The sequence below is a fragment of the Oxyura jamaicensis genome, chromosome 5 (assembly GCF_011077185.1).
Source record: "Oxyura jamaicensis isolate SHBP4307 breed ruddy duck chromosome 5, BPBGC_Ojam_1.0, whole genome shotgun sequence".
In the NCBI taxonomy this organism is placed as follows: Eukaryota; Metazoa; Chordata; class Aves; order Anseriformes; family Anatidae; genus Oxyura; species Oxyura jamaicensis.
This window is the reverse complement of record NC_048897.1, coordinates 29,884,152-29,895,961: the sequence shown is the minus strand read 5'-3', so window position 1 is coordinate 29,895,961 and position 11,810 is coordinate 29,884,152. Positions and strand designations below refer to the sequence as shown.

The 11,810-nt window shown below is 51.0% G+C and overlaps 1 protein-coding gene and 1 long non-coding RNA gene across 2 annotated transcripts; one reads left to right on the top strand and one right to left on the bottom strand.

The window, feature by feature from the left end:
• Positions 1-2,784: 2,784 nt before the first annotated feature.
• On the bottom strand, positions 2,785-4,496 carry LOC118168441 (cytochrome P450 1B1-like). Its single transcript, XM_035328792.1, has one exon. It carries the CDS (start codon positions 4,469-4,471, stop codon positions 2,927-2,929), a length of 1,545 nt encoding a protein of 514 aa, XP_035184683.1. The 5' UTR covers positions 4,472-4,496; the 3' UTR covers positions 2,785-2,926.
• Positions 4,497-6,686: 2,190 nt separating this feature from the next.
• LOC118168443 lies at positions 6,687-11,214 on the top strand. The gene is made up of 3 exons (XR_004751565.1): positions 6,687-6,745; positions 9,924-9,928; positions 11,204-11,214. It is a non-coding gene; the product is annotated as an uncharacterized LOC118168443 (long non-coding RNA).
• The last annotated feature ends 596 nt before the right edge of the window (positions 11,215-11,810 follow it).

The window sequence follows — 11,810 nt, the reverse complement described above, 5'->3', positions numbered from 1 at the left end:
CTTCTTATTTACTGGGCTGATGTCAGCTTGACTGATGAAGAAGTTAAAGGCCTTTTGGATAAGGTTTTAATAATCAAATTGTTTATGAAAAGCAGAAGAGGCTCTGGGTTGCTTACATACCTGCAGTGAATTGTTTTGAAGGAAAGATTAATATGCACTGATTGCTTTTCTTCTTAGTAAAAGGCTTAGGTCTGCAACGGGGTCTCTTGTGTGTCTTTTGCTAAATAATAGAGATCATACTCCAGCATTTCAGTGGCTCAGAAGCTCCAGTGGAAGCTGTGCAGCACCTGCCTGCGTGCAAAGACAGCTGTAATCTCGGATGGGGAGCGGGAATGGATCTGGACGCCGGGGACTCTAAATATACAATGCATTTCCCAGCATCCTGCTCCCATTAAAAATAATAATATTTCCTGGCAAAATCTCTCCTAAGCTTGAGAAATGAGGTGGTCAAAGCATTGCAAAATCCTTTGAGTAAATGTCGTAAGCAGATTCCTCCCCCTGCGGAAAGAAGAGCTCCAGCCGCACGCTTCGCACGGCGCTGCCGCAAGCCAGTGGTCCGGGAGGATTTCTGTGCCGTGTCAAACCTGGACACCTCAATCTCCACAACTAGGGTTTGAAGAGCTCCAATTTTAAATGATTTAGGGGCACGGTAGGGACTGGAGCTAGGAGAAAGGCTTGACATGGCTCTGCCTTTGCTTCATCGATGGGCTCTGCAGAAACGTGGAGGTGAGAAATGATACTCATGGCTTCAGCTGGGAGCATTTTCCTCCTCCTCAGCAATCGTTGGGTAAAGAGTACAGGGATGTTCAGTTTTAATGATAGAGGGGATGGGGATGTAAGAGCCATATTTCTGTGTTGGGCTCTGGGTTGGCTACAGACGTATAGGGAATAATATAGGGACAAGGAAAAAATTAGCAATATTACCAGCACATTCTCCCAACCTTCTCCATCATACAGTTTTAGGCTTTCCAATGAGTAGCAACGTCCTCACCTTCTTTGTGTCGGGGCCAAGAAGGGGAAGCAAGACACAGCCAACATGCCAGTGGGTTTATGCGGAGCCGTAAGGCTGCAAATCTTATCTCGTGGCTGTGACACGAACTGGTTCTGATGCCTTCACTTCACGCTGGTCCCCACTAGGTTATGGCAGGCAGGTTGGTTTGGCTGACCATTGTGGCACCTGTGGTAGGAAGAGACAGACTTGGAAGTTCTCTCATGCTCTGAGATGCCATAGAGCAGGGCTGGGCCTTGGGGCCATTCCCATGTTCATTCAGCTCTTAATTCTTCCATAAAATGAATAAATATCCAGCCTGTGGTCCCAGGAGGGAAGGCTGAGCATTGTTAAAGGAGGTGCAGGAGCCAGCATCTCCAGAGGATGCTGCTTCTGGGCAAAGGGTCCCCAATCTGGACCATAAAAGCTGGAGATGACCACCTGTGGTAAAACTGGCAACAGGTGATGCTGAGATAACCATTGTGGGTTTTTTATCTTACAACATCTCAAGAGATGTTTTCACAAATGTGTCAACAGAAGAGAAAACCTGATCTTGCTTTTAAAACTTGGTATTATGAAGCTGCTGTCTTGTTTCGTGCTCACCAAAATTAATATCTCATAGCGGCAGCGCAGGGAACCCCTCCAGCCCCCAGCATCTGATGAGCAGCAGGGAACGGCCAGGAGTTAATTTCTGTGTTATGCATTGGAGGAGCTTCAAATCTTACGTGTGCTCTTGTGGAGGGTGGGGTCATTTGTGTGAGGCATCTGCACCTTGAGGAATACGTGACGAGCTGGCGAGGATGTATTAAAATACGCTGTAGTGCAGGAAGTTGCTGCGTCAGTATCCCAAATGAAAATGAATTAGAGGTGAAAAGCAGCTGGGACCACAACTGGCTCTTGGGTTTTATGGGAAATCCCAACGTGGTTTTGGGAACAGCATTTTCATGGGAAGCGCAAATGCCAGCACGGGCTGCCCAGAAGGGTTGTAGCGTCTCCCTCCTTGGAAATGCTCAAACCTGGGCTGGACACAGCTTCAAGCATCTGGGCAGGAGGACCCTCCCCATCTCTCCATCCTGCTGCAATTTTGGCAAGTGGAAAATTGCATTGTTCCCCCACCCCAAACAATTAAATCACATCTTTGCTATAGTCTCTGAAGGAGGATGAATTCCCTATTGGTAAATTATTGTCATTAGGAGATGAGTTGTCCCATCCTCTGAAGGTTCCTGGTTTGGCCACAGTCTGGTGGAACTGAGATAAGCATGGTGTTGGCTTGTGTGGATTTTCTGCCCTTTTGAAGGTAATACACATCCCTATTACAACCCCAGCTCTGCTAACTTAGGTTGGGCCTGTTCATCTGCTTCAAACCACTAGTGGAATTGAGGATGAGGGGTGAGATAGCCCCCCCAGAACTTGTCCCAACCTCCTTGTACACCCAAATCGGGACAGGATGTGCTCTTGAGGTCCAACTGATGATGGGGCCGTGCACCAGGACAAGTTCTGTCCAGGTGACTGGTCCTTAAACTCTTCTCAAGCCCTGGAGACAAGAACCACCCCTGCCTCCCTTAGCTCCCATCTGACTTTCCCCAGGTTATGAAGTGCATCTACTCTGCATGTCCCACTCCTGCTGTAGGCAGAGCAAATAATCTCTTGCCGTACCCCGGGGCAACTGGGAGGGAGGCAGTCCCTGCAGTTTTGACCTGTTTTAGGGTTGGATAGCTCAGGGGGATGCAGGACAGGGGCTTGGGCAGAAGCAGTGCTTCCAGCCACCCCACAAAGAAAATTAGCAGAGACAGGTCCTATGTCGAAGCCATTTATTGTGGTGGTGACTCGCTGCCGTTGACCCTCTGCAGTGGCAAGAGTCACCAGCGTGCAAGGCAGGGTGTCCCCTGCCACCCTGGCACTGCCCATCCCTGTCCCCAAGCCAGGCGGGGGCAGTGCTCAGGGCTGGATGAGCATGGGGAGCCTCGGCCTCACGGTGACGGTGAAGGGCAGTGGCTTCAGCGCCAGCCCGTGGATGCAGTCCATGGTGAGATTTTCCGCCGGGTTGGCATGGAAGGAGCACTGGTGGAGGAGGATGGCGGTGAAGAGGAAGAGCTGGAGCTTGGAGAGCTGGTCACCGATGCAGCGCCGCTGGCCGGTTGAGAAGATCATCACGCTGCCGGCCCGGTCGCGGTCCAGGTGCTGCTGCTCATCCAGGAAACGTGCGGGGTCAAAGCGCTGGGGCTCAGGCCACTTGCCACCGTCATGGTTGACTGACCATTGGTTGACGAAGACCACGGTGTCCTTGGGGATGTGGTAGCCCTCCAGCTCCACATCAGCTGTGGTAGCGTGCGGGATGGTGATGGGCACAAAGCTGCTATAGCGCAGTGTCTCATAGATGAAGGCCTCCACAAGGGGCAGGTGGGGCCGGTCCTCAGCTGTGGGCAGCCGGGCACGTCCCACCACCCGGTCCAGCTCGGCCTGAAGGTCCTGCTGGAGCTGCGGATGCTTCAGCAGCAGTAGGAGGACCCATGAGAGTGCAGTGGAGGTGGTGTCCTGCCCTGCGCCAAAGATGTCAGTCATGGCACTCTCAACGTCCTCGGGCCCCAGCCCATGGGGGGACACGCTGCTGCGCTCCACAGTGGCGATCATGACATCGCTCACGTCACGCATGGCACGCGGGTCGAAGGTCTGGCGGTGCTGTGCCACCTTGGCCCGCACAAAGCCGTGCAGCTCCTGGTTGAGGGCCTGGAAGTCGCGGTAGACACGGCGGACGGGGTTGGGGAAGCGCAGGAGCCAGGGCAGCACGTCCACCAGGCTGCCCGCCCCCACCGTCTGCCCAAAGCGGTCGTTGCGGCCCAGCAGTGCAGTGAACTCGTCATCAGCGTGGCCATAGCGGCGGCCAAAGCAGAGGGCGCAGAGGACGTTGGCGTTGGCCACCACCAAGAGAGGGCAGGGCTGGAAGTAGGCTCCACCCTGGCTGTGCCTCAGGAAGAGCTGCACCAGGTCCCCCGCCTCGGCCGCCACGTGCCGCTCCACCTCAGCTGCCGTCGAGCGGGCGCGGAGGGCTGCATGGGCCAGCCGCCGGCGGGCCCTCCACTGGGGCGAGCACGTCCCGAAGGCCACGCTGCGCCCTCCTGACACCAGCCCAAAGGAAGGGAAGTCAGGCCGGCCAGCAAAGTGAGCCCCCAGCCCCACCAGTGCCCGCCGGATGGCCGCCTCGCCGTTGAGCACCACCACCTGCCGCCCGCCCAGCCGCAGCTGGAAGATGGCCCCGTAGCGGCGTGCCAGGCGGGCGAAGGCCAAGTGGGGCAAGCGGCCAAGCTGCAGGACGTTGCCCACCAGTGGCCACGCGAAGGGTCCCGGTGGGCTCCTGCTCCCTGCAGCCCCCCGAGCTGCCCGGCGGCGGGTCCTGGCCAACAACAGGAGGGCACCGAGCAGGACCACCAGCAGCAGCAGCGACCCTGTGGCCACCCCGTCAGGGCCCCCCATCATCGCTCTCATGGCCACAGCTGCTCTGCAGCGGGGTCGGGGCTCGGCGCCGCTTTATGGCCGCCTCCGAGGGGGCCGAGCCTCTTCCCTCTCCCAGGGAGGCTGCTGCCGAGCATGGAGGGGGGGGAACGGGCGGAGCTGCCCCGATGGGGCGCACGCAGACGGGGTTTGGGGGAGCTGCGTAGCTGGGGGGTGAGGAGGGAGAGCGGAGACCCCCGAAGGGGGGCAGTGGGGTTGAGGAGATGTGAGGGGAGGAGGTGTCCCCATCACCGTGTCCCCAGTGGCACCTGGATGGCAGAGGTGAGGTCAGCGGGGATGCGGGGTGCACGGGCGTGTTTTGGGTGTACTGTGCTGCCTCAAATTCTCCATCCCTTTCTCCGCTGGCACCCAGAAAGTCACAGCCAAACATTTCAATGGAAACGCCTTTGAAATGCCTGAAATGATTGCTTCCATATAAAGATACGGCACTTTTCTCGCACATCCCGGTTTGTATGTGCTGCCCGGAGCGCTGAAGAGGGAAGAGGGGACGAGCAGGGACGGAGCAGGGAGCTGCAGGGAGCGCATCCTGCCAGGCATCTGCCGCTCAGCGACCCGCGGGGTGGATTATGGATGCGGGTGGTGGGGAAGGAGACGGCGATGGTGACAGTGGGGGCAGGCGCTGGGGCCACCAAGTGGGCTTGTCCCCGGTGCTGGGCAGCGAGCAGCGTTCGTGCAGTCGTGGGGTTTTCAGATCTGCCTTGGAGCTCGGCAGCGGCTTTGCAGTGCTGAGGTTTCAGCTGTTGGCAACCCGTGTTTGTCAGGAATCACGCTCCGTGTCAGGTTTCTGCCGGACTCATAGAGCCCAGCAGCAGCTGCTGGGAAAAGAAAAACCTTTGGGGGGGGGGGAATGTAATTTTTTTTCCGTGTCAGTATAGGCGTGCAAAACAATAGCGCTTGATTAGGTTAGGCTGCGGTTTTGGGCTCCCAAAACACTAAGCCAACTTTGATTTGCAGCAGTTTGCCTGAGGCTCAGCCCGCAGTCCCTGTCACCACTTCTGGTAATTAAAATATTACAAAGATTTCCAAAGTGCCTGCTGCCCCCGCGGGGTGGCTCTGGGGACGTTGGTACCTGCAGCTGGATGTGTTGGTTGTCTTCTTACAACCAACTTCTTCTTATCCCGAGCAAGGTCGATGGGGCTTGGTGCTGAAAAGGCTTTGATGCAAAGTCTGCTGCTCCCAGCAGAGCAGCAAATGCTATTTTCCCAGGCAAAGGGAAATGAATTCTGCACGAGTAGTGCAAAGGGGGGTGTGGGGAGCTTTTGAGTCTGCCCTTGGCTATTTCCCATGCTGAGCACTCCAAAAACCAGCATCATTTTGGGAACAATCCCACGTGGCAAGGTGTGCAGGTGAATAGTGCTGGACCATCTTGGTCTCTGTTATCTTTTTCCTTTTTTTTTTTTTTTTAGGCTTTAAGTTTTTTTTTGTTGTTGTTGTTGTTTTTTCATTTTTCTAAAAGCTTCAATCCACTTGAAAAAAGGTCGGTGAGAAGCATAAAAGGGGGATGCAGAAGAGAAAATCAAGAGTGAAAATACAACATCAGCAAGGTTTACGGGCTATACATGCCATGGAAATGGTGAATTGCTCCTTGATGCAAATGGAGATGGTTTGACTCCTTTTTCCTCTTTTTATTTTTTCCTCTTTATATTTTATTTTTTTTTTGGGGGGGGGGGGGGGGGGGGGGCAAGGAAAGGCACAGAAGGAGAGGGGAATTTCCAGCCTGGAGCCAGTTCGAGCCAGCAGTATGTCCAGGCTGTTTTAAAACAGTCTGAAATGTCAGATAAATCGGTCAAGGTTGAAAACTTTGGCTTGTGGTCTCATCTTTACAGCTGCAGAAATAAGTAATGAAGCTGTTATGAAAAGAGGGGAAAAAAAAATAAAAATCTGGATGGGCTTTTACTAAAGTCACTCATCTCTGGGAGGGCAGAGAGCCACGCTGCCAAAACAAGAGTTTGAGTTGCTAAGAAAGAAAATCTTGATTCATTCCTTTTTCTTTTTTTTTTTTTTTTTTTTCTAGATAGGGTTTAACACAGCAAATGCTGCAGCCGTTAACATGTTATGTATATAACATATCTTTTCTTCTTGTACACAAAATAAGCAGAAGATCTTGTAGGGATGCTCATGGAGCATTCTTTTTTTTATTTTTTTTTAGGTGACCAGGGGTATTTAAGGTTTAAAAAGAACATGCTGGGGCTGTTTGGTGCACTATTGACGTGTGCTGCTGTTCCAGCAGAAAAAAGGCAGCCTGTTGTACTCTTTGCTGGAAAATGTTTATTTTTTGTGTCCTATCTGGGTGAGCCGAGTCAATGTTCAGTAGCCAAAACCTCAACTTTGGGTTTGGCACAATTAAAAGCGGGGCATAAGCAAACTGGTACAATCCCTTGTTAAAATGCAGTGCTGGGAAATTCACCCCAAAATGCTCCAAATGGCTTTGTTTTCACTCTCAGCACATCCCGGCCCAGAGGGGATGTACATGGTCAGCAGGGAGGATGGAAAGAAAATCTGAGCAAAGCTGAACCTGAGAAGGAAAAATGGATGAAAATAAAGACAGAAATTGAATAAAATATATTTTTCACTTGGAATAGGACATGGGGTTAAAAGCAAGAGGATAAGGATTGGTTCAGTTTCTCTCCCTTCTTAATCTTGATAATAAGGAGCAGTAATTTTACAATCACAATTGAAGTTACAACTGTCAATGGACATTAGAGATGTATTTTTGCAAGGCGATCAGTTCACAAAAGCTCCCGTATCATTCTCAATATATTTGAAATTTTTATTCCAGCGCATTCAGGGAAGTCTTCCTGAGAAAAACAAAATCTAAGTGGAAGCATTAAATCAGCAGCCTTTTCTTGCAAAGCTGGGAAGAAAACCTTTGTGGTTATTGAATGTAAAGGCTGTGAGGCATGTGCCATGGGATGAGGGTATGGGAGAGGGTGTGAGGCTGTCCTGGTATCAACCTGTGGCTGAAAATGAAGATTTGGGGCTGGATGGGCCATGTTCAGCTGGTGCTATGAAAGACACCTCTTTCCCTGTCTGCTCCTGCACCCTAGGCACGTGTTCAGCCAAACCTTGGGGCAGCATCGATGGGAACGAGGTGTAGTGCTGAGACTTCCTCCAGTGCCTGGGGTGTATGGATCAGATTCATAAATATATCAATATATAGTTATTGCAGCTGAAGCGCTGCACACAACAGCGGAGCACAGCCCTTGGTGGTGTTTAAATACCTGACGTTGCTCCAGTTTCTGCTCGATCACATTAAGTTCCTGATGATGTCCTGGAGACTTTTCTCTGAAGCAAAGTTAATTTGATTTTTTCCCCCTCTAAATTTCCACGGAAAGTTCCTTGGAAAGCAATCAGCCCAGAAACACCCAGCTCCCAGATACATCACGCCCTCCTCTGCCTGGTGGGGCCCAGAAGAAATCAGGAGCAAAATTTGGCCATGGCCCCAGCCCTGGCCAAGAGCAGCGCCCTGGGCCTGCCCTGGAGCTCAGCAGTGGACAAATCTCTTACCTTGAACAAGGACATCCCCATCTCCCCAGGTAGGACCAGAGCTCTGCCCTAGCGAGGTGTCCCTGAGGGCTTAGAGCTGCTGGTGCAATTAAATTATCGCTGCTTAAATAAAGCAGGAGGGCATGCATTACGTTTCCAAGCACCATCTCCCCAGGACGTGCCACATGGGTGCATGGTGCTGTTTTCTCCCTTAAAGAGAAATAAGAAGAAAGGTGTTTGAGATGTTAATCCCATGCTTTCATACCCACTACCTATTGAAGCAGTTCAGATGCTTAACCTGCCCCAGACACCCCACTTCAACGCCTGGTGCTGGTGAGGAGAATCCCACCACCGACCTCGGTATTTAGGAGCCTTAAACTCACTCGTATGGCTCGTCCATTCACTTAACAGCTCGGTCGTAGGCTTTTTGGTGCCACCCCTTTGGATATTAATGCAAACTTTTTAAGAGAGACCCTGAGCTGCATGCAGCCGCCTTCTGAGATGAGCACGTGCCGTTTAACGTTGTTTCGTGGGATGTTTTTCAGCACGAATTTGGACCAGTTGGAAATAAATGCAGCGGCCGGGTGATGCCTGCTGTAGGATGAGCTGGGGCTGCAGCTGGCTCAGGCCAGGCTCTGCGGATCCCCGCTGCCAGCAGCAAGCTTTGGATCGAGCACAAGCTAAACAGAAGAACGCACGTAGGAGAGGGACAGGCAACCGAGCCGACAAACAAAAAATAACCCCGACATCTCCAACCAAACTGGGCCCCTTAGGCTGACGGCCGCTTACAAACCACCACCAGAGAAGTGAATGCACACAAATTCAATGCCTAAAAAACAAAAAAAAAAAAAAAAAAAAAAACATGGCATTGGGTGGGAGGAGAGGGTTTCTTTCTAAAATTGAAACCACATTTGGAAAAAGAAATCTGTTGTAACATCCCATTTCCTCTCAATTGGCTTACATCTTCTCTAGTCTGATGCTGGACTGCTCTGGAGGGTACATCTCATCCTCTGTCTTTATAGAGTCTGCACAGCAGAAGAATTGGCTTTAACCACGTTTCTGGGGCTCTCTGGGGGTCTCCTTTCCTCCCTCCTCACCAAACTCTCTCCTGAAACTAAAGGTCGAAGCGATCTGGAAGGGAACCAGCAGATCGTGCCTGGTCTTTGCAGTGGCACCAGGAGCCTACAATTTGTCCTACCAAACAGCCACCACCAGGACTGATCTGTGCCACCAGCCTGGGTCAGTAGCTTAACCATACACTGGAGAAGTCTGAAGAGTTCACATTCAGTTGAGTTATGCAGCAAAAAGCGTTACCTTACAGCTTTACCTCTGGTTGTTTTCCTCCTCCCCAGCAGCGTGGGTTGCACAAGGTCGCACTTTCCTCTGCTGTGACCTCAGGTCTCGGCGGGGAAACCTCGGCCCCAGGAGTGTTGCACTACGATAACCCAAACCACGTGCAGAGATCCGATGGGTTGCGGTCCAGGTTGTGACCTTTAGCAAAGATTCCTCGCCATAATTAAAATCACATCCCGGAGAAAGCTGGCGTGCAGCGGGCTTGTGTTTGCAGAGCTAAGAGAGAGCCCTGGAGCCACCCGGCAGCGCTTTTGCTGCACTTGCACCGCTGCAGCCACATCTGGAAAAATTTAGCGTTCGCTCCTGAAGCCGGGTACTGGGAAAACTTCCTTCCCCGGCCACACACAGTGCTGTGAAGTCAGCCAGCTCTCTGCCCACAGAGCTCTGCACGGAGCTGCGAGCTGGGGCAGAACGTTTCTCAGCGTGACACTGCGAGGCTCGCCTCGCTCCCCAGGCCTCGTGGTTCTGTGTTTCATGTTCTCATTACAAGGGGTTTTAATTAGCGTACAAAATGTAAATTGCACAGCTAACAGTGCTGCTGGTTTTCTGGGAACTCAAAACAGATGCAGCTGCCTTTGGAGGACAGGCAGAGTGCTCGCGGTGGCACCCAACCCGCACTGGAGGGGCAGGGGTTGGTCCGGTGGCAAAACACGGCTCCGGAGACCAACGCCAAGCCTCCAGGGGAAGAAAGCACTGCAGGCTCCATCTGTGCAGTTTTAATCCATAAAACCTCTTTCCATCACGCTCTAAGAGCACCAGTGGCTCAGTGCAATGCACATATTTCTGCACGCACTTCGACCATTTCATCTCAACAAGAAATTCCTCTTCACCTCTGGACACGGGTTCGGATGTAGAAGTTGGCCGGATGAATGCGGGCCAGAGGATTGCGCAAACGCACGCACACAAAAACACTCCTAAGAATTTTTCAGTTAATATGATTTCTAATCATATTCCACTGCTTTGAGAGGAACTTTAGAGTTTTTGGGAAACATCGAGATAAGTATTTTAAGGAGACGACAGGAGAAATGTTTACCGAAGGAATATTAATTATATGTCCTTGAGATAAAAACATTGTTGACAATAAGCTTATTTTAATTAATGTTTCACAGCCTTGTGTCATAAGCAACTTAAACCCTTTATGGAAATACTTGCCTGTGCAGCTGCTACAGGGATGTCATCAGATAATATGCGGAAGATCTTACTAAAAAGGTTCTTATGCTTAAAAGAAACAAAACCACCAAAGTACCGTCGCGTTCAGATTCTAGGCTGTGTAAGATCTTAGAGAAGAAATATTTCCCATTTTCTTTACCTTTGCTACCCCAATCACAAAGCTACAAACCTTTCAGCTCGACAGAAGTACTTTAGACGGTTAGAGAAAGCAGTCTGCACGCTGAGCATTACATGAACAGAGAGCTTCAAACGTTATTTTAGTTGGTCAAGGCTCTAAGCAGAATTTGAGAAGAAAAAAAAAAAGGAGTCAGATTGAACTGTACTGCACTGACATACAAAGAGATGAACGCTGGAGGATTATGATCTAGACACGTCAAAACTCCCCCTCCACAAAGTACACTGAAGGGAAGCAACAGAGGAGAAACCAAATGTGACTTTTTAACCTTCAGTGTAGCAGGTAGCAATAAGCCACCGTCTCCCACATCCCCTAAAACTGCTATCTATACGTAAATGGTGTACGTATACATCTATATGTAAATGGACTCGCATGTTTACAACGTGGGGTCTCAAAAATGAACTAACCCCCTCCTACGCACCAGTGTGGGCTGTCAGAAGTCGTACCGAAGCAGCAAGCTGGGCACTTTCAGGCCTCCACGTTGACTAGCTGATCAGTTATAAAACTTAAGAGATGCACAGTCGGAAGTGCAATTCACTAAAAGCAGCGTGGTTGTTCTCCAAGCTGGAACCGACCATACTGCCCAGCGTTGTTCAGTACCACTGTGCGCTAAGCCAGTAACCTCTCAAGAAACAAGACAGCCCAAAACATTTCTTCCAGTGTTTGTGTAACACTTCTCTCAACCTTTGGGTCCTTGTGGGATTTTTAAGCATATCATAAATTCAAACCCAGCTCTTTTAAACCCCACGTGCAATTTGAAATAAGATTTTGGCGTTCTACTTTATCTTAGGAGCGACTGAAAGCGCATCACACGCAGATACGTGAAGGAAAGCATTGCAAAGGGCACACACCAGTGTTAGTATCTCACTGCATACGAGCCGTGCAAGTCTCAGTTGCCTTTCCCTGGCTCTCCAGCTGAGCTGTTTCTCCACCAGTTCCCTCGGCCCTTTCCCAGCATCACCTCACCTTTTTGCAGCCCCTCTGCCCAGTGAGTCCCTCATCCCCCTCCTCACATTTGTTTGGCCTGTTTTTCTTCACTTGTTAGCTCCTACTACTCATCTGTGTTTCCCAGCCAGTCTTAGTTTTCTCTTGATCACGAATTCTGGAAGAAATCAGGTCCAGGAACAC

Bases quoted from the DNA above. Each gene is read 5' to 3' on its own strand.
- LOC118168441 (XM_035328792.1), bottom strand. From the start codon at position 4,471: ATGAGAGCGATGATGGGGGGCCCTGACGGGGTGGCCACAGGGTCGCTG.